The sequence below is a fragment of the Rhinolophus hipposideros genome (assembly GCF_964194185.1).
Source record: "Rhinolophus hipposideros genome assembly, chromosome: 15".
In the NCBI taxonomy this organism is placed as follows: domain Eukaryota; kingdom Metazoa; phylum Chordata; class Mammalia; order Chiroptera; family Rhinolophidae; genus Rhinolophus; species Rhinolophus hipposideros.
The window spans coordinates 43174861-43200578 of NC_138061.1; the positions used below are offsets into that span (position 1 = coordinate 43174861).

The 25718-nt window shown below is 33.2% G+C and overlaps 1 protein-coding gene across 10 annotated transcripts in view; it reads right to left on the reverse strand.

Annotated features, from left to right (window-relative positions):
• JMJD1C (jumonji domain containing 1C) overlaps positions 1-25718 on the reverse strand; it is a 267004-nt gene that overhangs the window by 151015 nt on the left and 90271 nt on the right. For all 10 annotated transcript variants that reach the window (XM_081074653.1, XM_081074652.1, XM_081074645.1 and 7 more), the window contains one exon: positions 17864-18028. In XM_081074653.1, coding sequence (XP_080930779.1) covers positions 17864-18028 — 165 coding nt within the window. Of the gene's footprint in view, positions 1-17863; positions 18029-25718 lie in introns of those variants that run through there.

Below are 25718 nucleotides of genomic sequence, written 5' to 3' on the forward strand. Positions count from 1 at the left end.
GGGGGCTGGACCGAGGCAGCAATGTCCGAGGACTGTTTCTGTAAATAAAGTTTACTGTAAGACAATCATTTTCATTCCTTTACACGTTGTGTATAGTTGCAAAAGGAACCATGTGGCCAGCAAAGCCTAAAATATTTATTATCTGACCCTTTACGGAAAAAGTTTGCCAACACCTGTAGAAGCAGGCCAGTTGCACTAAGACAAGCACAGATATCTCAGGAAATTTCATGGTACAATTAACTATATACTAGCTTCATTATTATTCATTTTTTAAACCTTTTCTCATCCTTAGACCTAAGATTAAGAAAAGTGAGTGATGAAGAAATATGACTCCAACTAAACTTATTAATAAATAAGACTTGCAATAAAAACAGAATGAGAAGGTAATAGAGGAATAAAGAAAAGGAACTCCAGAGTGATTTAATGATTGCAGTAGAAGTAGAAACGAAGAATATATATTTACAAATTACAAATTTTAACTTAAGCTAAGGTATGGGCTGATGATGTACAACCACCAACATGGGTTGGTTGATTTCATTAGTTTTCCACTGTCATTAATAGAACATATACACAATATGTAAGCATAACAATTGTCAGTATACAGAATTTATATCCCAGTTCTACTCTAATCAATATATCAACTTGGATGGAAAATCTAAAACTGTGAAATATTTAAAACATAGGGAAAAAGTTTTGTGGCCACGGGTTAAGCAAAGAGTTCTTAGATATAACACCAAAATCTGATTTTAAAAACAAACAAACAAAAAAAACCTAATAAACTGGACTTCACAAAAATTAAAACCTGTTGCTATTGATTCAGAGAAAATATTTGCAAGTCACATATCTGAAAAAGGATTTACATCCAAAGTTTTAAAAAAAACCTCTCAAAACTCAACAATAAAACAATAAAAGAAAATTTTAAATGGACAAATAATTTAAACATAGACTTCTCCAAAGAAAACTGACAGTAAGTAAGCTCATGAATACAACACCCAAACAAATTAAACCAAAATGATGTCTAAAATAAACCAAATAAACCAAAACAAAACCTCTGACAATACCAAGTGAAGAGAAAGAGCAAGTGGGACTCTCAAATGTTTCAGGTAGGAATACAATATAAGACAGCTACTCTGGACAACATTTGTCAGTTATTTATGAAATTAAACAACATTTTACCATATGACCCAGCAATCTTCCTCTAACGTATTTGCCCAAGTAACAAAAATTTACATTCATACAAAAACATGTATATTAATTTTTTAGGAGCATTATTCATACTCACCCCAAACTAGAACTAACCAAAGTTATCTTTCAATGGGTGAATGCATAAAAAAATCTATTATACTCCCATACGCTGGAATACTCCTCGTTAATAAATACAACAATTACTGGTATGTGAAATAACACAGTTGGATCTCAAAAGCATTTTTCAAAATGAAAGAAATCAGCCTCAAAAGGTTATATACTGTATGATTAATCTATGTGATAGTCTGATAAATGCAAGAACTACTATAAACAAAGGACAGTTCAGTGGTTGCAAGAGGTCAGAAGAAGGAAAAAAAGCTTGACCACAAAGCGGGCAGCACAAGGAAATTTTTGAGAGTGAGGGAATCTTTCTTTATGCTAATTGTGGTAGTGGTTACATGAGCTGTGAATTTGCCAAAACTCATGAAACTGGATGTGAAAAAAAAAATGTATTTTACTGTATATAAGTTTAAAAAAATACTTTTTTCAGAAATTGTACTCAAGTACTTATAACAGTAAAGCCATTTACTTTTACATAAAGAAGATACATACAGACTAAAAGGAAATTGATCCAACTCTTAACAACAGTTATTTTGTCAAAATATTAAGGATGACTTATTTTACTCCTTACAACTTTCAATGTCTTTAAAAAACCCTGATATGGACATTTATTACTTTCATAATCAGGAAATAAATGCCAGTTTGAAAAAAAGACATTAGATACCACTTACAAAGTTTCTCTAAGTAGCTGAAACACAACTAAAAATAAGGTCATGGAAAAGGAAAAAGAGAAATCAAATGATGAATAAGCACTAAAACCTGTGATAAACAACATTTCCTTCTACTTTGCTACTATTTTTTAATAACCTTAGAGTATCTCTCAGTGTCACAATATATAATATCCCTTCTCCTTCATACCATAATATAGCTCAATTAAAATTCTATTTTTAAAACTAGTTTAAAATTTATCTGCTAGTGAGAACTTTAGTTTGTAGGAAAAGAGAGAGCCCCAAAATTTCAGGATTTAGGTGCTTCTGCATATGGCAGACCAATCATATTTTCATACCAAAAGTAAAGTTGACCCCTGAAGGGTAAAAATTTCAATAAACTTTTACTATTCCACAGTATGGAATAAAGGAAACAAATAAAAATTATATTTTTATACAAGTATATAATTATTATCCAATCTCTGATTTAAGTTTTTTCATAAATGAACATTCAATCAAAAACAAAGGAAATGACTTTTCTTAATTGTAGCTAAAGAGAGACAGAGGTTAATGAGTAAACAGATGCTTGAAAATTGTTTTAATAGACTATACATTCAAATGGTTCTCAAAATACTTAAAGCAATATACAGAGATATTCCATCCCTTTTTCCCCCTTTCCTGTATTTATCCTCCAAACAAAGCCCTCCATCTGGAATACACACACGAAGGTATGCATCTTTGTTGAGTTCCTTATCTGTCTATAAGTAGATGCAAACACATGTATTGCTTTTTCTCACTTATTTTAAACTTGTTTTACAGAAAAAGTAAAAAAACTATATGTAGAACTGTACTTACATCTTTTTCTTCACTTAACATGAGAGAGTATTATATTTTATTATTAAAATGCCAAATATAAGGCTAAATAAAATCCTACAATGAAATGTCATGCACACATTCACAGATTTAGGTTTCCAGGCTGTCAGCAACACTGATGTAAAACTATATTAAGAACATGTTAATGATTTATACAACTGTAAATGAGAAATGAGACTTACTGGGAGTTAGCTGAGATTGCTTGACCATCTTCAGTGAAACATTAACCTCAGTGAGATCCCAAAAGGCCTCTTTAAAGTATGGCAACTCCAAGGTTTAGCCTGTCCGTAATTAACATGCAAGTGAACAAGTTACCTAATTTAAACCAGGGACCTCCATTTTTTCAGCACAGCAGCTATTTTTAGATGGAGTGTCTAAAAACATACAACTGAATACAGAAAATACATTTTATAAATGGGCAATACTGTGTCAATTCTCTCCTCCCCGTGGCATTAGCCGCAAAAGAAAGTACTAGGAACATTTAAAACTCAGAAAGTGTGCCATGCAATTTTTTTTTCTGCTTGCATATTCAACAGGGATGGAAACGGAAAACATTCTATTCTCCATAGTTTAACTATAATGAAGTCTGAAATCTTGTCACCTTCAACTTTATGACTTCTTGTAAAAAAAAAATTAAAATTTCAAGGATTTTATAATTGTTAATAGAGCCCAAGGCATTTATCCTGAAATTAGCATATTAAAAACAAGTATTTAAAGGTTTTTCAAAAAGAAAATATCTGAAACATACTAAATATTATCCATTTTTTAAGCAAAGCAACCTAAAGATTGCTTACCAATAATAACAATGTTAAGAAAGCATTAAAGTATCATCAAAGTACCAAAACGCCTTGGCATTTGATCAAGAGACATAGCCTAAAGCAGGTGTCATTGGGTTAGCCGTGAGAATTCCTAAGTGTCGTCTCCTCAGAGATTGTAGGAGACATACCAGCTGTTTGAACTAAGACCGACCCAGAGCTTACAACATGACTAACAAGAAGCTTCACAGAATTCATAGGTATGATATATTTCTAGGAATAGTTTACTGGGTCATGATAGCCTAGGCTTTAATTCCACATGTGCCACTCACTAGCTGTAGATCCATAGGCAAGTTGCTTACCTCATAAGCTTAAGTTACCTGATCCACAAAATGTAGATAAGAATGTTGTAAAGATTGAATTAGATGATAGTCAGAGAAGTAATATACACAGTTTCTAGTATGGAGCAAAAAGTTATCAATAATGTTTTTGTGTTTTCAAATACTGTATGTCAATGATGTTCAAGATGCCCTAGTACTTGGGAAAAGGGAAATAAGATGTATTTATAAAACATCATCAATTCCTGTCCTCAAAGTGCTGAAAGAAAAGCAGGGAAGGCAGGCATATATAGCAATAACTATAACTCAAGGATTCATGTAAATATCAAAATTTTTAAATAAAAACTGTTATACTTACAAAGAGGATTCTCTGATTACAACTAATAGAATTCTTAAAATGAAGGAAGTATATGAGTTGCTCCAGGTTTGTAGAAATTTAATAAGCAGAATTGGATGAAAAGGCTTTATGGGCGAGGAAAAAGCATGAACAAAAGAACAGATGTGTAAAAATACACAGCATTTTTCTGGAAATGTTAAGCATAAGCAGTTAGGTATAGACAAAACACAGCATTGTGGAAGGCACAGGGGAAGGATAATATATAAATTTAATATCCTAAATTCACTGAAAGAATAATTCAGATTTCAGGCAGTAAGAATTAATGATAGGTAAATAAATATATTATTAAACATTTTAGGATTTTTAAAACCCTTAATATTTTGCTCCGAAAAAGTAAAAAAAGCAATTGAGCTTATAATTAAAAAGAAAAGCACTTACTACTTCTATATCATAAGCACCTACAATGTCGTAAAAAATATCTACCTATAAAATTATGCAAAAGAAATAGAGATTTTTATTATTTATTTGAAAAATTTCTCCATGTTTCGATGGAATTTACCAAATAATACTTAACATTTTCTGTAACATTGAAAAGTTCAGACTATTATAAATGCTTTCTTATGTTTCTTCTTCATGTTTTAAGACCGTATTACCTATTTTGATCTACTGTCTTGACAATCATCCTACCGTTTTACTTACGATTAATAAATATGCCAACAATTGTTAAAAACAAGTTTTCTCCATTTTTGAAAGTCATATAAACCCTATATGAGTAAATGCATTTAAAATTTACAACAAATTATAATCTACATGTGAATAATTCCAATATGTGGATTAAATTAGTACAACACTAATTTTAGATCTGCAATTCCTAGAAAGTATTAATTTCACTTACTTCTAAATCATCATATTAAAAAATAAGAACTGCATATAGACTCTTACCTTGAGAGCACTTGCTGGATGGGGGCAAACTTGAGCTGAAGTTTATTTATAGAGATTTTGGGGGAAACAATAACAGAACACAAAAGACAGTCTGCTCAAAGCCAGAAGACAAACAAGAGAGTCACCCCTCAGAAACCCAAAACCACAAAGGGCTAATTAACTGCACCTAGTGGTAAGAGTAAACCTACCTCGCTCTTTTCACTTTTGTGTATCTCCAAAGAAAGATGGGTTGGTATGGAGCAAATGTAGCTTTAAAAGTAATTTCTTGAGTTATAACAACAAACCAGCCCTCATATGGATTCACTCCCATTACCTTAGTAATACAAAAACTTCAAGCTTTTAATTTAAATTAGTCTAAGACCATCATGATAGTCATCCGAGATATAGGGCAGACACAACAGCAAATCTTCTGGAGAACTCTACCTTTATTTTCAGTTTCAAAATATTCTCACAATACTCTCCCAGCCATCTCAGCCTGGAATGGGTGTGTGTGTGTGTGTGTGTGTGTGTGTGTGTGTGTGTGGTGTGTGTGTGTGTGTGTGTGTGTGTGTGTGTTGGAGAGGGGAATAAAAAGTTACCTGAGCACAAGAAAACAAGGTACACTGACTGACAGCCAGCAGAAACAGTAACAAGCTTTGGTAATGAGAATTAACACAGAATGGTTATGAATACTATATGTTTAAAGAAATAAAAGACAAGTTTACAAATGTGTAGAAAGCAGAATATTTAAAAAATGGGTTAAGTAGAATTGGAAACGAACCAAACTGAACTAGGTATAAAAAAAAATTGAAAAATTTTGAAAAAGCAATGGATGGATAAAAGCTTAGAAGATACCACCGAAAAGAATAAGTAAACTGGAAGTCAGGACATAGGAAATACAGCACAGAGACAAAGCAATACAACAGTAAAAACTATATATGCAGGAGAATGGGATGAATTCCAACTTAAGTCTAATTCAGAGTTCCACTAATGGAGGAGAGGGGTTACAATAATGAATAGAAACATGACCATGTTTCCATGGAACACACAGTTTAGTAAAAATGGCTGACATTCATCAAATAATCACATAGAATATATAAACTTATACTGTGACAAATGAAATTAGAAAAATTTACTAAGTACTTTGCTCAATTTAGAGCATAGGTTTAGAGAGCTCCTCCATGAAGACATGAAGAAGTATTTGAGGTACGAATCGAATTAACTAGAAAGTGTTCTAAGCACAATGAACAGTATGTGCAAAGGCACAAGGCAGGAGAAAATATGACACTGGAGGAGGTTGAGGAGGGCCGCAGTGGGTAGGAGTGTGGGGGGTGGTTCATAAAGCTAGAAGGGCAAGATCGTGCAGTCTGTTAAATAAATTTGGTATTTTCCCCAATATTAATGAGAAGACACTGAAGAATTTTAAGCAAGGAAGGTGAAAAATTACATTTTAATTTAGAACATTTTTCACAATAATTGGCTTGCTTCTTTTTTGGGAACCAAAGAACACTGAGAATTCTTTTTAAATTCATTACCAAATTAACATTTTTACAGTAATCTAAACTACAACAAATGGCTTAAGAAGGTCATGAATCAATTGTACCAGTGATGAGAAACTTGCTTCATATCACTAAGTGAGAGGTAAGAGAAAAATGGACTCCAGATAACTTTTTATTTTCTTTTATACCAAAGAAATTTTACATTTTTAATTTCCTTGACCTAAAACCCTTTATGTTTTTTCATTGTTTTCACTTTTGCTCTACTTGATCTTTAAATTTTTGACTGCATTATATTATTTACTGTGTCTAGCTAGCTGGATCTTATTAACCATTTCTTCATTTTAACAATTTTTTTTTCATTTTTAAATCATATATTTTTGATCTCTGGATTTAATAATTTTATGTTTTTATTTTATTTATTACAATTGACATAAGCATGCTAAACATTTTTATATAAACTTGCGTATTTTACTTTTTCCTCTAGTTTTCAAAATAACTATAATTTTTGTTATCTTTCACATTTACTTTCTTTTACCTTTATTGTTCAGAGTACTTTCTACTAAAATTTTTAATTTCTTTGATTTATTCTATAATTTTTATCATTTCTTAATATTTTAGCTATTTGTGTTAATCAATCTTTATATTCATTTTTTAAATTCTAACCTAATTAAAAATAAATGCCTTTCAGCATTTTGTTGAGGATGAAGACTGATTTTTTAAAAAACAAGTGTTTCTTTAATTTCTCTCGTGTGTTGTCATCCGTGTGTTGTCTCTCGTGTGTTGTCATGCCATCTATGTTTTTATTTTTATTTTGAAATAATTATAGATGCACAAAAAAATTAAAAAGAAAAAGTCACCTCGTTTTCCCTATCAATAACATTTTATGAAACTGTAGGACAAAATCAAAACCAGGAAATTGATATTGGTACAAACTACAAATACCACTTCACCAGTTTTACATGCACTGATATTTGTGTACATGTATGTATGTGTGCAATCTATTCAATTTTATCTTATATGTAGATTCATGCAACCACCACCACAACCACGATAAAGAATGTTTTACCACAAGGATCCCTAGTGCCTTCACAACATTTATAAAACCTTGAAATAAAGCCTAAACTGATTTACATAAGAAAAGGTATAGAGCTACTTTTGGAAGTGAAAGATTCAGGCAGTTTTGTGAAAGAGGGAAGAGAGGTGAAAGGTTGAGAAGTAGGCAAAAAAGATTTTTTGAGGAACAGCTGTGTGAGAGTAGCTCTTGGTTGGGGAAAAAGTTATGCAAAGAAGATTCTATAGTTCTGCTCTGTGTTCTGTGATGTCTTCTCTATTTACTTACTCAAAAAAGATAATGTATGCTCATGGGTATTTATTTTAGATAATATGTAATGAGGAAATGGGTACCAAGTTAGGAGACTGGCAGCCTCAGCTTTATTTGGACTATACAATGATAGAGTTTTCAAGGCTAGCTAATTGAAAGCCCAATAAAACCATAATTTAGCTGAAACAGCAGGCTACATGCATCACTATTTTTCTAATATAAATTTGTCTGGTGCTCCAAAATTACTCATGTGTTCTTCCAGTATGCTATATTTAAATAAGGACTCCTTGTACTCCAATGAGGAGAGGAAAAACTAAATTTAAATATGATTTGTTTCATATTTAAAATTATAACAGTACTAGGGTTACAGAACATATATAACAACACATAGCAGTGTATAACAATACACAGCAGCTATGTAACAAAAGGACTGCATAAGATTTTATCCAAATCCATGCATACGGCCATTACACAGATATTACTGATCACTAGACTTCATGGAGTACAAAAAAGAAAACAAACTTTATCTGAAAATAACATATGTCAAAGATTTCCTGGCGTTACTCACCAAAAAGTGGGAGATACAGACATTTAAAATGATAAAAATATTTCTATATCTGTAATTATTTCTTGACCAGAAAAAGTTTAGTCCTCCTTTCTTCACTATGAAAGTGAATTACACTGATATGCTTTATCTCCAAACCCTCCCTGAAGAATAGAAACGACCTTGGAAATCATTCTTATATTCCTTGAAATCCCCAGAGGAATCCCAAGATTAGCACAATCATCTTCGGGTTTACCCAGTTTAAAAGATATTACAATGATTTGGATATCTTTCATGGCCCATACATTTACTACAACTTAATGATTTTAAGATGTTAAAATCACATTTAACTCACAAGCATTAAGTTCTATCTTTAGTTTTAAAATACCCTTTTCTAATCAGAAAATGCCAACTCAGCATTTAAAATCCTATCAGGCATCATACTCCTCTGCGCAGCTTTTCCGCAGCGCCCTTGCCATGCTACCTACTTCCTTCCCACTGCTCCCACTTTTATAAACTTTCATCATATCATTGATTGGTTCATTTTCCACCTGTACATTTGCCTCTCTCCTCACTCTCCGGACTTCTTGAACAAAACATTCTAGTTTATTCTCATTTACATCCACAAAGCCTTAAATTATCTGATCAGGAATAAAGGAAAATGAATATTCAGTTTTTTTCCTTAGAAAACTTTTCCAGAAACTAGGTTGACTGTAAAATACAAATGTTACTTCATGAACTTTCTCAATAAATTCAGTAACTGGCAGGGTATAAGCTCTACTATAGAAGAGAAAGCATTACTTTGGGAGATAGGAGGCTTGGGTTCCATTTCTACTTCCGTAATTACCCTATACTTCCTTTCCTTACTGGAAAAAGGAGGACATGAAAATGGATGATAATAGTAATACCATACATAACAAGAGACTTTTTATACATGATATGTCCTTGTATAGTGCAGAGTTAACCTAACCCAAAGACAGGCCTGGCCTTTGCCCTTGGCCACTGACAGGTGATCAGCTGGCCCCTGGAATGTCCTGCCTAATGGGAGTGTTTCTGCCTGGAGTCTTTGGCCACTGGACAGTGTAACAATGTGATTTATGGTGGGGACTTTGGGCCACACAGTATCGGTTGTGACCTCCAGAGGAAGTGATAACGAAAGACATTAGTCCAATTTATGGGAGGAAATAAAGACTAAAGCTCAGATATGCAGATAGTATGTGACTGAGCTCCAATAAAAACTGTACAGCAAAGGCTGAGGTGAGCTTCTCTAGTTGGCAATATTCTGCATAATGTCACACATTGTGGCTGGAAGGACATACTGAAGTCCATGACTTCATGGTCCATATGTGGACCCCTCCTGTGCAGAAGGTACTCTGTGCCCCATGCATCTATTCCCTTGGATGATTTTAATTTGTTTCCTTTCTCTGCAATAAACCATAAACACGGGTATCACAGTTTTCAGTGAGTTCTATGAGTCCTTCGAGTAACCTGAGAGTGGGTTTGGGAACTGCTCAAAATTGCGATTGGTGTCAGAGAGAGGGCAGTCTTATGGGGATTCCCCTAGAACAGCAGGATAAACTCACTGCAGTGTTATACTGAGGTTTTTATTTATATATTGTGTTGCTTATCTTTCACAGTAACTCTATATGGTAGGTATTACTATTATGAAGACAGTGAGAAAGAGAGAGAATAAATCACTTAAGTTCATCCAGATATTTACAGTAACTGGAAGAGTAGGGATTTGAATCAGGGCTTATGTTCTTACTATATTATGCTGCTTGCCTAGATGACTGCTGAGGTTCTCTTTTTCAGCAATTACATTCTCTGAACCTACGAATAGATGACCTCTAGTCACATCAAGCCATATAAATCTACAAGCAAACAGTAATTCACACATAATTAAAAACAAACCTTAAATAATCTTCATTATATAAATTGCCATTTTTATTAGAAAGTTTTAATTCTTTGTACTATTAAGGACAGATATTTAAAATGCTCTATTAACAAACATAAAAAGTAGCTGTCAAAAATATATTAATGGAAGCCTAAAATAATCTACTAAACTAATTCATTTGAAGAAAACTATTTCCAAAATAAAAAATACGAGTTAAAAGTTATTACATTAAAACTTCTAATTTCTTAGAAAATAACAATCGTTTTTATTGAAAAGACAAATTATATTCAGGCACAATCCCACCATTCTAAAACAATGATTTCAATTACTTTATAATACTTTCTAATTACATAATTTTGATACTGCTATAATCAAGATTTATTTTTTACTTGAAATTTGTTCATATTTCTCTAAAGTATTCATAATTATCATTTTTAAAGCTGCATATCTCAGAATATTAATTTAACAACATTCATAAACTGCTGGACATCAAAGTTGTTTCCTTTCTTTTTCTTCTTTAGTGGGACTATAATGAATATCTTTCCATATGTAACATTATGCCTTTCATTTTTGGATCTGCAATCCTACCATACTGTCTGGCTCATGTAAGGTGTCTGACAAACATTAGCTGAACTGAATATAATTTTTACTTTTTAATAATTGTTTTATAAGGATAATTTCCTAAACGTAGAATTAATGAATCAAGCATATGAACTTCTTTATGGTTCCTACAACAAAACACTTTCCAAAAACAATCATGTCATTTTATGACCCACAAGAAATGAATAGGTATGCTCATTTATTAGAATCCTGTAGATTTTATCATTTAAAACATTTAATACTTTCTACATATAATTTGATCTCATAAACTGCTTTACCTTACAGAGAAATACTAATCCTGACAGTAAAAGTATATTGTCTTTACTAAGATTTTGTTAATTACCAAAGTATAAAAACTAATAATTCTAATTCTGGAAACTCAATTATCAATATGTAAAAACTATTTCAAAGTTCAGTTCATAGTTGGAATGTGGCATGTCTTCACATTTTAGTAAAATTTGGTTGAGGTCATAATCTAAATCAAATTTGTCAATATAACAGCCAGGCATAAAGACAATTTTATCCCAAAGAACAGTGAATTCTATTCTACTTTGAGAGGGTTTCTTTCAGAACAGAGAGCAACTAGAAACTTTCAGTAGACAAAAAATCCAAAAAAAATGTATTGATAAAGGTTTATATATTTATGATCTGATTACAATTCATGGTCAAACCTGAATAACCTATCTATGAAGAAAAAATTGCACTGGGAAGGAGAAGTCTGAGCTTCCTAAAACTCCCCTCAAAAATTCAGATAAATTATTGCAGATTGGCATATTTAGTTGACAATATATATAAATTTTTGCCTTCTACATATTTAAAATAACCCTTTCGGGTAATTTTACATTTTTCCCTATGACAATTTAAGGAATTGTATTTGTATATGATTGGAATTAGGGCATCTATTATAGGCATTTTTCTTATTTGTTTCTGACTACTTGGCATATTTGAAATTGGTAACTAACATACTTTTTACCACAACTGGCTGATTATGCTTTCCTATCCTTTGATCTTAGCATAAGTAATAGCCAGGAAACTTGCTGTTACTCCCAGTAGGGTTCTTTTTCACTAGAACTCTACTGGGGTAGAGTAAATTCATCACTTTAAAATATGCAATTATTCACTATCTAAGATGGGTAAGGCACTGTACTAGACTCCCAGGAATAATACAAAAATGACTAAGACGTGATTCCTGTCCTCAAAGAACTTACAATCTAGAAGAGAAAGACAGACATACAAACAGTAAATATAATACAAAGCATAATGTGCTAGTTGTTAAAACAGGTACAAAGTTTTACAGGAGCACAGGATGGTGAGATTAATTCTGGATGGGGTGATCTGGAAGGCTGGGCCAGCAGAAAAAGCAGTAGAAAACTCTGCCCCTTAGTAAATGCAGCAGTGTTACAGCCCAGCTGGGTTAGGGTCGAAGCCCCACTCCCCACAGAAGGTTTTCCTAAAGGAGATGGAGCCAGGGCCCTAACCCAGTTAGGTAGGTGATTCGTTGATTTCAATTATGAGTGCCAACACTTTCCCTGGTGCAGATGTTATTTCATGAATATTTCATTAATATTAATGAATAAACTTTAACAATATATTAAGTAACTTACATAAAAATGTAAGTTACCTCAGCCTCCATCACCGGAATGGCCTCGGATAATATTCTGATCACCAACAAACAAACAACAAACAAACAAAGACACCACTTCAGCAAGTTACATATGTGGTGTTCCAATACATGTTTAGCATTGATATCCTGGGAAGAAAGATGAAGAGACAGTTTTGGAGAAGTAACCTCAGTATTATACTATCCCATATTTTGTTAAAGTTTTATTTTTAAATTTTAAAAAGAAACTTTAGAATAGGTTAACGAGGTAACAGGATTTTTTTTTTTGGTCCTCTCATGATTTTAGGAACCTGCAGGTATATTGATGCTTTCTACTGATTTCTTACAATAAGAAGTAGACAAGACAATATAAGAAAAATATGATATTTAACAGGTACCACACGAGGGTTGAAACAACTAGAAAGAGAATGATAAATACAAATGTGGTTAAGTAAAGGAAACATAAAAACAAGTGTCATGTACACAGAAATAGAAACATTAAATTTGTAGAGAAGTAAAGAGTATTAGTTTCCACTGCATTCCATTCTATTGCCACTTAATATTTATCCCTAAAATTTCTCAAATTTGTAGATATAATATTTTGTTCTGCTATATGAATTTTAAAATTCTGAACTGCATAACTGCTGCTTGTAGATATCCTTACATAAGCCTCATTTTAATGAAAACATAGGGAAATAATAGAATCTCAGTCACATGTACTATACATAAATGAATGTTTGCAAAGTCTTATGAAAGTTAAAATAATTATTTTCTAAAGTTTACCAAGCATTCTTATTTCCATTATTTGTTCTATTAATTTTTACTACCTCCTGAATCAAAGAAAGAAACAAGATGAAAGCAGACATAACATGACTGTCGAAATTAAGGAAGTATCTCATCATTACATAAACTTTCTTTAAATATAAGCGTACAATTCAAAAGGACCTGCCACCATAAATTTAGCTGAGCAAACCATGAAACAAATATAACAAAAAGTTATAGTATCTATAATAATATAAAGAAAGCTTATAACAGATTTTAGAAAAACACAAAACCCTAAGTAATTGAAAAAAGACAAATTGAAAAAAGACAAATTGAAAAAATACAATTTGCTAATAAATATGAAAAACAGTCATCACATTAAAGAAATGCAAATTAAAACAATGAAATAGTACTTTTAAATATCAAATTAGCCGATATAAAAATGGTGAAACATAGTTTTCCGCTCCTTAAACTGTAAAAATCCTCCTTTTGAATATGTTTGAGTTTTAAAATAAGATGGTATGAAAATAAGTAATCAATGCTTGCAGGTTACTTGGGGCAGAGTTGGAGGTTAGAGTCAGAATGAGATGAAAACACACATACACTTAATGGGGACAAGGGCAGTAAGTAGAACTTTTAAAATAATTTGTGGAAAGTATCAGGAGATTTTTAGATTTTTGTTTTTTTCAAGTTCATACCCACTCACCAGTAATTCTACTGTGATTTTAAATTTTAAAAAGTGATACAAAGATACATGACTTATCACAGTTATTTATAATCACAAAAATTAGAAACAACTACAATACCAAACATTAAGGAAATGGACCATAATGTGATTAAATATTATGCAGCTATTAAAAACTGTTAATTATTACCTGCAAGGAGAAATGTATAGAATAAGACATTAAGTGAAAAAAGCAGGATCTACAATTTTAATGTACTTACCTAAAACTGTAATTATAAGAAAATAGAGATTTGTATCATGTTGCTTTGTTAAATTCATTTATTAGTTTTAATATTTATTTATATATGTATGTGTGTATATAATCTTTAGGGTTTTCTACATATAAGATCATAACATCTGCAAACAAATAATTTTACTTCTTTTCCAACTTATATGCTTTTTTCCTCTTTTTCTTGTCTAACTGCTCTGGCTAGAAATTCCAATACTATCTTGAATAGAATGTCATCCTTGGTTGTTTCCATGTCTTGGCCACCATAAATAAAGCTGCAATGAACATCGGAGCACATGTGTCTTTATGGATAAATGTTTTCAGATTTTTGGGGTAGAACCAAAATGTCCTTCAACAGATGAATGGATAAAGAAGTAGTGGTATATATACACAATGGAATACTATTTGGTGGTAAGAAAAGATGAAATAGGACCATTTGTGACAACATGGATGGATCTTGAGAGTATAATGCTAAACGAAGTAAGTCAGATAGAAAAAGCAGAGAACCATATGATTTCATTGATATGTGTTATATAAACCCAAAACAACAAAAGAACAAGACAAACAAATGAGAAACAAAAACTCATAGACACAGATAATAGTTTAGTGGTTACCAGAGGGTAAGGAGGGAGGGAGGTGGGAGATGAGGGTAAAGGGGATCACATATATGGTTATGGAAGGAGAACTGACTCTGGGTGGTGAACACACAAAGGGATTTATAGATGATGTAATACGGAATTGTACACCTGAAATCTATGTAATTTTACTAACAACTGTCACCCCAATAAACTTTAAAAAAAAAAAAAAAGAATGTCATCCTTGTACTGTTCCTGATCTTGGAAGAAAAGCTTCTAGTTTTTCACAATTGAGTATAATGTTAACTAAGCAGGTGGATATGAAACATAATATAAGCCAGTTGCATTTCTATACTCTAATAATCAACCATCTGAAAATAAAGTTAACGATTTCATTTACAGCAGCATCAAAAAAAATAAATTACTTAGGAATTAACCAAGGAGGTAAAAGACTTGTATACTGAAAACTACAAAACATCACTAAAAAAATTTAAAGACATAAATAAATGGAACAACATTCTGTGTCCACGGATTGGAAGGCTTAATATTGTTAAGATGTCAATACTACTCGAAATGATCTATGGATTCAATATGATCCCTATCAATATCTCAACACTTCTTGCAGAAACAGAAAAATCCTGAAACTTGTATAGAACTTTAAGGGACACTGAATAGCCAAAACAATCTTGAAAAATGACAAAGTTGGAGGACTTGCATCTCCTGATTTCAAAATTTACTATAAAGCTACAGAAATCAAAACAATGTGGTACTGGCATAAAGACTGACATATAGACCAATGGAATAGGATAGAGAGCCCAAAACAAATTCTTGCATGTATGTTCAAATAATTTTTGCCAAGGGTGCCAACGCCATTCAATCTAGAAAGGACAGTCTTTTCAACAAATGGTGCAAACAAGTAAATGAAAAAAGTTGGATCCTTATCTAAAACCATAAACAAAAATTAACTCAAAATGGATCAAAGGCCCTACATATAAGACCTAAAACAACAGAACTTAGAAGAAGACCTGTAACAAAAGCTTTTTTTCACATCACTGCATTTGGCAATGATTTCTTGGATATGACACCAAAGGCACAGGTAACAAAACAAAAAAACAGAGCAACTGGATTTCCTGAAAATGTAAAAATTTTGTGTATGGAAAGACACTGTCAACAGAGTAAAAAGGCAACCCACAGAATAGAAGAAAATGTTCACATATTACATCCGATAAGGGATTAATATATAGAGACCTCCTAAGACTCAACAACATAACAACATACAATTCAATTCAAAAATGGGGACAGGACTTGAATAGACATTTCTCCAAAGAAGATACACAAAAGGCCAATAAGCACATAAAAAGATGCTCAACATCACCAATCATTATACAAATCAAAACCACAAGGAGATACCACCTCATTCCCATTAGGATGGCTATTATCAAAAAACTAAAACCAAGTGTTGCTAAGAATGCAAAATAATAGAGCCGTTACAAAAAATAGTATGGAAATTCCTTTAAAAAATTAAAAATAGAATTTTCATATGATCCACCAATTCCACTTCCAGGTTTATACTCAAAAGAATTAAAAGCATGATCTCAAAGAGATATGTACACCCATGTGCAGAGAGGCATTATTCAGAAGAGCCAAGAGGGAGAGTAACACAAGAGTCCATCAACAGACAAATGGATAAACACAATGTGCTATATACATAAAACGGAATATTTTTCAGCCTTATAAAGGAAGGAAATTCTGACACAGGCTACAGCATGGATGAACCTTGCAGACACTGTGCTAAGTGAAATAAGCCAGTCACAAAAAGACAAATACTTCATGATTCCACTTATATGAGGTACTAATAGTAGTCAAAATGATAGAGATAAAAAGTGAAATGGTGGTTGCCAGAGTGGAGAAGAGGGAGATGAGTACAGAGTTTCAGTTTTGCAAGATGGAATAAGTTCGATAGACAGCTGGTTGTACAACATTGTGAATATTCTTACTGCCACTGAAATTTACACTTAAAAATAATTAAAACGGAAAATGCATGTCAAGCATGTTTTACAAAAAGCAGAGAACTGTATTTTATAAGAAAACATATCAAAGAAGGAAGGTGGCTATTCCTTAGTGGTAAGCAGAATGATTATGATTTTCGACTTTATACCATTTTCCAAAATTTTTATGTCTATATTTTTGTGTGTATTATGAAAAAGAGATTTAGTGATTAAGTACTAAGTTTTTAGTATTTCAAGTATTTAGTATTGAGTTTAAAAGGTTTTCAACAGGCAAATATTAAACAGTATTTCCTAATAGAAATTTTCTCCAAAGTAAGTAATTTACTAATATACGCTAAGAATTCACTTTGATTTTAACTGTCTCTAAGAAAGGGCAAAGGTTTTCTAAAGTTCTGTTTTTTCTTTACAATACTGAGGCATAGTTTTTGGTATTAGCTTCCTGTTTTTGAGACTTCTCATGAAAAATTCACAAATATGTCATAATTACTCACAGGTTTTAACCAATTTTTGAATTAAGGTTTATATTAGGTTGGTGCAAAATTGTGGTTTTGCAATTATTTTTAACCTTTTAAACTGCAATTACTTCTGCACCAACCTAATAAAAAGTATCCTTTTATCGTCCACATACAAGTACAACTCAGCCAAGTTGTTCCACACTGCACACAAACCAATCATCCATCTCTTAGTAGCCTTTAATCCAATTTATATGTCCCCTAATTGGACATTTGTAGACTAAATATGCTGAAAGAGTACTAACAAAAAAACAAGGTTGCTTAACAAAATGAGAGCAGTATTTTTAAATTTCTGCCAGATCCTTCAGAGCTTCAGGAATATTAATCTATAATTAACAAAATAAATCTAAACTTAAATTCAGTTCTTGTTTTTTTAAAACAAACTGAAAATGCTTAATGAAACAGAAACACATCTTACCAATGCAGGCCACTGAATCTGTTTGCTCTTTGATCCCTGAGTCTGGCTAGGGTCGTTCCTTCTGGCCCAAATTAAGTGGTATTCCACCAAGAAAGTTGAAAAATCTTCATAAACTCTGACCCACTCTCGTTTATCCCATTCGAGATCATCAAATTCCACATACACCTATGGAAAAGAAAACATAAAACTCTGTAAGCAATACAGAGTATGATACTTTAAAATATGTATAAGCATGAAGTTGAATTAGAAAAGACATTAACAAATTCATTATTCAAATTAACATTTCTTTTAAAATCATTTAAATAATTTCTCCCTCATCACATTATAACCTCTACTTATTTTATAAGGAGATAAACCGTAAGTTTATTAACAAAAACAATTTACGCAATGTTGGGTCAGTAGAAAATGGCCAACATCTACTGACATACTAAATTAAAGTACTATGTCTATACTAACGATTCTAGAAGCAAAGCTCAGAAATGTTTTCTATAAAGGACAAAATAGTAAATATTTTAGGCTTTGCAAATCATATTGTCTCTATCATAACTATTTACTTCTGACTCTGTAGTAAGAAAGCAGACATAGACATATGTAAACAAAATGAGTTTGGCTTTGTTGCAATAAAACTTTAATCACAAAGACAGGCAGCAGTGCAAGGATGGTTCAAAACACAAAAATTAATCAATGCAATATGTATTAACAGAAGGACAAAAACACGATCATGTTGACACAGAAAAAGCATTTGACAAACAACACTCTTTCATGATAAAAAAAAAACTCAAACTAGGAATAGAAAAAAACGACCTCAATATAATAAAGATCACATTGAAAAACCCACAGCTAAGATCAAACTCAATGGTGAAAGACTGAAAGCTTATCTTCTAATATAGGAACAAGATAAAGATGTTATATCTGGAAACTAAGGCTGACTCTTTTATACTCAATCACTCTCCCCTTACTTGCCCCCCCCCCCACACTTTCATTCTTTTTCATTCATTCTCTAAAATTCTCTCTTCATAGAGCTATCTTCCCTAGGACTACTCACTTTTATGAGTTACATTGAAAGCAGTTCTGTTTCTACTTATCTTTTTCTTCCACCCATCTTTTGCTCCCTTAAACCTGAAGTGTTCCAGTTTCCACTTATTTATATCCTGTTTTTTTCTTTTGGCCTCTCTCAGGTTCTTCAGGATGTTTATAACCTCCACTTCAACTCAAACTTAGCTTTGAACTCCTCCAAGCAGTTATTTTTCACACAGTTTATATTATATAATCAAATACTGCCCTACAGTCTTCAAATATAATATCTTTAAATTATGGTTGCAAACTCACTGAGGGTAGAGCTGCTATAATGTATACATATAAAGTGCTTAATAATTATTAAGTATTTAATGACCTTTGCCACCATGGACTTTTAAAAATGGAGACAAAGTGATAAAATATGTTTGATTATGAAGTTTTTGTGCTGCTGCCCATTAGGAAGCTAGTTCGATGTGCTTTTCTATTAGAACTGGGAAAGAGAGAAATACACTGTTCAAGGAGTTAACATCTGTTTCTAGTTATCCATACAAAGTGGAGCAGAAGCCCACGTTCACAGAACGAGACTGTTGGCTTCTTCTAAAAACATATCCTTAGGGGTTGAGCTGAGCTCTATCTGTTGTTATGCAATGGTTTCAAATTATACCAATTTCTCCACTACTTAAAATCTTGTAAGATTCTCAGTTAACTATTACATTGTGGTGTAAATAGGTTTTTGGAAACTCCAGAAAACTGAAGCAGAGACAATGTTCAGGAAAACCTGAGCGCTATCTTTTCTTTGCCCTCATGAACAATTAAAAATGTGGTGTTGTTGACAAAATATTTCAGCTATCAACCTAAAGAGCCAAGGTTTGTAAACATTTCACTACCCCTAAAATACATCAATTCAATGTAAATTCATCCAAATGCAAAGACCTTGATATAAAAATTTCGCATGAAGTGAACTTGCTAAATTACTCACAGCTTATTAGTCATGGACAGCGCATGTTGCTCGTGTTGGTTCCCTCCCAAGTCCCATGGGAAGGATGCAAAGGGCCCAGGATAGACACCTACATACATAGAGAGAACACCACTGACCTGGGGGGAAATTTCTACTTTTATAGTAGAGTGGAAGCAAGTCTGATTTTTGTTTGGCAGAAGTTATTATCTCATCTCTCATTGCTGCTCACTACGAACACCTCTCTGAGAAATGGCCCCGGCAGGGTTTTGTGTTCTTGTCATATCTAAACAAGAACATGCAGGGATTCTTGGTGCCAGTGTTGAATTGCCTATGCCGACACCGATAAGATTTTGTATTTTGGCTAACTGAATCAGTAACTAATCTAGCCTTATAGTATATGGGTATATATGTGGGGAGAGGTTTAGGGAAGCATAGTTTCTTTCCATAAATCTGCAAACCTACACAACATACTTGGTTGTTTAATTATATACTACTTTATATTAACTCCCTCCTCATTCACCTCTATTGGGTCCTCCTGTCTGCTTACTTCCCTGTATTACCAACTAAAAGACAAGATCCTTGAGGGCAACGATTAGTATACCTTCTTTGTTTCTGCATCTCTAGTGCTTCGCACAGTGCCCGACAAACTAAAGTGCTCAGTCAATGTTTCTGAGTATCTAGCGCTGTGCAAAAACACACCACAAGTACAAATAAATGACTAATTTCCAATTAAAGAAAAAAGTCCTAAATACAACATGAATACAGTTGCTCTATTTACTTATTAACCACTACATTCATAATTATGTACAAAAAAGGAAAAGGAAAAGATTTCACTCCATAAACACTTCTGATTGCATATTAAGAGTCAATCATTATGAACACTGGAAATTCAGAAATAACAGATATACATCAAGAGTTAACAGCCATGGATAATTGGTAATTACCATTAGAGTGAACATGATGTGAGAAAAGGGCTAAGCAAAATAATAATTAAAATGATTATTTCATAGTAGATATGATAAATATATTTTTTTAGCCCAAGACATTAGAACAATTAATTCTAAGAACTGGTCATTGGTAATTAAAAGACTATCCATTTCTCTTTTAATACATGTCATTTAAAACAGATGTCAACATGCACAAATTTTCAGTTTTATGTATGTGTAATAGCAGGCACTGAAAGAAGATCTGTTAGACTGTCAAAGGAACCACTGGTAAGAAGGAAAAAGCGTAACAATAGTCATGCAATTCAGTTTCCTCTAAAATGAACCTAACCTTTGGACTCTTCAAACACAATTACTACTTATGTGGAGAATGTCTCTTTCCTTCTGCATGGCTTGATTGCTTCAAAGTGGCAAATGGATTCTGGTCACTTGGTTTAGAGACCTATATTCAAATTACATAAATCAAACTAATACGCTATTTTAAAGCAAAGAATGATCACTTTAGTATAAATTTTAATTTCAGCTCTGCCACTTTATTTTAGGCCCTCAAATTAAGCCACAATCATTATCTGAAATGTTATAATGTTAATTTGAAAATAATAATGTGGGAATAATAAAAATATTAGCTATACAAAAATCTACTAAGGCAACACTTCATCTTTTTATTTTAATGTCACTTTACAGAGAAAGCAAACAAATACAACCATAATTCATGTCAATAGTTTAAACTTTTATTAACATTAAGAGAGTTAAAATTAAATAGATACTTATACGAACTAGCCCAAGCTTAAACAGAGAAATGCTCAGCACTAGTCAATAGTTCTAAGGATTATTTTAAAGACATTGGTTAATCTTAAAAAATAATGAACTGAAATATTGGAATTAAACCTGAGAAACACTTTGGCATAATCCAAAGTATAAACAGTTTGAAACAGTATTAATAAGTGACTTTTGGATTAATGATTTTGAACCAAGATTAAGATTTAAAATTACAATTTCTTAATAGATACTGTGTTTTATTATTCTCAGGAGTTGACTTTGTTTCTTTTAGTTATAAAAACCAATAGCAGGTGAATAGTATCAGTCTTTACAAGTACTACAAAAGATATAGGGCAGGCCTACACAGCATAGGTGCTATAAATTGGCACATACTTCACAGAAACTTGATTGCAAGAATTCAGATACTGTTCTTTCCATTTATCCAGAGGTCACTTAGTTAGCTGCATAGTGATGGCTTCAGAAGCAAGCACAAACAGGTCTTTGAATATCCCTAAATGATAATTGCCAAAGATCCAAACTCTAAAGCAGAAGGCTCCCAACCCCAATAAAGTCTGTGAAGAGAAAAACCTTTGATAGATACTAGGCTGCAAACTTTGCAACAACCTACGGAAAAAATGATGAGAAGAAATGAATAGAGAGAAGAAGGGAGTAAATTACCCATGGACGATAGACAGCCATCCTTTGGAGGCTTACAAAGCATTCACTTTGACCGTGGTCTCATCCTATTTTATATGGGGTAAGGGAAAAGAGGTAGGTGACTTAGATACAAGAAGTTGGATACTGAAGGTAACAGTATGCTTTCTGGAGACAATTTCTCTATAATATTCTCTCTAGAAACCACACAGCAATAAGAATTATGCACCTTTAAATAGATAACCAGTATCTACCCTTCTCTCTGTCCACCAAGCTTGGTTAGTAGACAGAAGAAGGAAAGGTCATTCAAACAAGTTAACAAGAACACTTATTTGCTATTCACATCATTATTAGAATATGCAATACAGACAAAATTAAAGTTCAACTTAAAAAAATTTTTGTGTGGTAAATATATGTAACAAAATTTGCCACTTTAACCATTTGAAGTATACAACTGAGTGACATTAATTACATTCAGTGTTGTACAACCAAGACCACTAACTATTCCCAAATTTTTCTCATCATCCCAAACAGAAACTTTTACCCATTGAGCAATAACTTCCATTACCCTCTTCCCCAGAGTCCTTTGGTAACCTCTCATCTACTTTCTGTCTCTATAAATTTGCCTATTCTAAATGTTTCATAAAAATGGAATTATGTAGTATTTATCCCTTTGTATCTGGGTTATTTATGGAGTATAATGTTCTTAAGGTTCATCTATGCTGCCAACACGTATCAGAACTTCATTCCGTCTCATGGTTAATATTCCATTACATATATACCATATTTCCCTGAAAATAAGACGTAGCTGGACCATCAGCTCTAATGCGTCTTTTGGAGCAAAAATTAATGTAAGACCGGGTCTTATATAATATAATGTAATGTAATGTAATATAATATAACATAATACCAGGTTTTATATTAATTTTTGCTCCAAAAGACGCATTAGAGCTGATGGTACAGCTATGTCTTATTTTCAGGGAAACATGGTATACCACACTTTATTTATCCGTTCAGTCATTGTTGAACACGTGGGTTGTTTTCATCTTTTGGCTATTATGAATAATGTTGGTATACAAGTATCTCTTTGACTTCCTGTTTTCAATTACTTGGGTATGTATCTAAAATACATACATACAAAGTGGAATTGTTGGATCATATGGTTAGTCTATGTTTAACTTTTTGAGGAACCAATAAACTGTTTCACACAGTGACTACACTGTTTTCCATTCCTTCCAGCAATGTATGAAGATTCCAATTTCTTCACATCTTTGCCAACACTTGTTTTTTTTTTTTTAAATTATAGTCATCCTAGTAGGTGTGATAAAATTCAACTTTTTAATAAGCAAACATTATATTCTGTGTAGTTACATTAAATTTGCCATGGTGAAATAAAATTGTTAAGTACAGTTCTAAAGAGAAGTCCAATATATATTTACACAAAGACACCTAAGCCACTTCCAGTGGCTCATACTGTGGACAATCATGGCTCACACTGTGGACTTTCCCAAAATTTCTCCAAAGTTCGCAAACCCCAAACAAGCAGTGTCTGGCCCTCAGCGTGTCCTGCACCTCTTGCTAAACAGCCTCAAGCCTGGCCCTAGAGGCATCCAGCCTTGGTTCACAGCTTAGCCACTCCCAGGCACCTCCTACCTGAGTACAAGTGGCGACCATTTCCTATCACTTTGTAACTCACACCAAGTGGCCCCAGGCATGGCACAGACACCAGCTTAACTTGGCCTGCACCAGGGCTCTTCCCAAGAGGCCCAAATACCAATACACCCAGTGTCCAGCATCACACCACACCAAAGTACCACCATTTCCTCCACAAATGAGACACCAATAGGCACACTCAGCAGGCACCAGGGCCCTGCTAAAGCAAATCCTGGGTCAGCCCCTGCACAACAGCTCCTCGACTGTAGTCACAGCCAATCAGCCTGAGGATCAGTCCCTCCCACTGACGTGCCAACAGCCATCAAGACTTAACTACAACAGGACACACACAAAACCCACACAAGGCACAAAGCTGCACTGGGCTCAGGTGACCAGAGAGATTGTGCCTCTGGGTCCCACAGGACACTTACTATATAAGGCGACAGTACCAAGACTGGGAAATGTAGTAGCTCTACCTAATACATAGAAACAAATACAGGGAGGCAGCCAAAAAGACATATGTCCCAAAGGAAAGAAAAACAACTCCAGAAAAAGACTAAACAAAATGGAGACAAGCAATCTACCAGATGCCGAGTTCAAAACACTGGTTTTAAAGATGCTCAATGGTCTCAGTGAGAACTTCAACAAAGAGACAGGAAACATAAAAGTGGAGATAGAAAACAAAAAAAGTACCAGTCAGAAATCAAGAATACAATAACTGAAATGAAGAAAGCATTAGAGGAAATCAACAGTAGATGAGAAGCAGAGAATCAAATTAGTGATTTGGAAGGTAAGGTACCAGAAAACACCCAAACAGAACAGCAAAAAGAAAAAGAATACAAAAAAAAAAAAATGAGGACAGTTTAAGGGGCCTTTGGGACAACATCAAGCATAGCAAAATTTGCATCATAAGGGTACCAGATGGAGAAGAGGGAGAGCAAGGAACTGTAAACCTACTTAAAAAAATAATGACTGAAAACTTCCCTAACCCGGTGAAAGAAATAAGTTATGAAAGCACAGGAAGTACAGAAAGTCCCAAACAAGATGAACCCAAAGAGCCCCACCTCAAGACACATCATAATTAAAATGCTTTAAGTTAAGGACAAAGAATCTCAAAACCAGCAAGAGAAAAGCAGTTAGTTACCTACTAAGGAAGCTCCCATAAGACTGGCAGCTGATTTCTCAACAGAAACTCTGCAGGCCAGAAGGGATTGGAAGGAAATATTCAAAATGATGGAAAGAAAGGGCCTACAACCAAGATTACTCTACCCAGCAAAGCTATTATTTAGAATCGAAGGACCGATAAAGAGCTATTGGGCAGGCGGGGGGTAGGGGGAGAACTAAACGAGTTCGCAAGCACCAAACCAGTATTACAAGAAATGTTAAAAGGACAAGGAGGAAGAGGGAGAAAGAAGAAAGAAAAAAGGTTTTAAAATATGAATAATAAAATGGCAATAACTACATGTCTGTCAACAATTACTTCACATACAAATGGATTAAATGCTCCAATCCAAAGATGTATAGGGTGGCTGAACAGATATGAAAACAAGACCCTTCTATATTCTGCCCACAAGAGACTCACTTCAGATAGAAACATGCACACAAACTGAAAGCAAAAGGATGGAAAAAGATATTTCATGAAAATGGAAACAAAACAACAATGAAAACAGCTGGGGTAGCAATAGTTATATCGGACAAAACAGACTTTAAAACAAAGGCTATAACAAGACACCAGGAAGGACCCATAATCCCACTTTCGGCTATTTAGCCAAAGAAAGTACTAATTTGAAAAGACATACGCATCCATATGTTAATCGCAACATTATTTACGACAGCTAAGATATGGAAGCAACCTAAGTGTCCATCAATA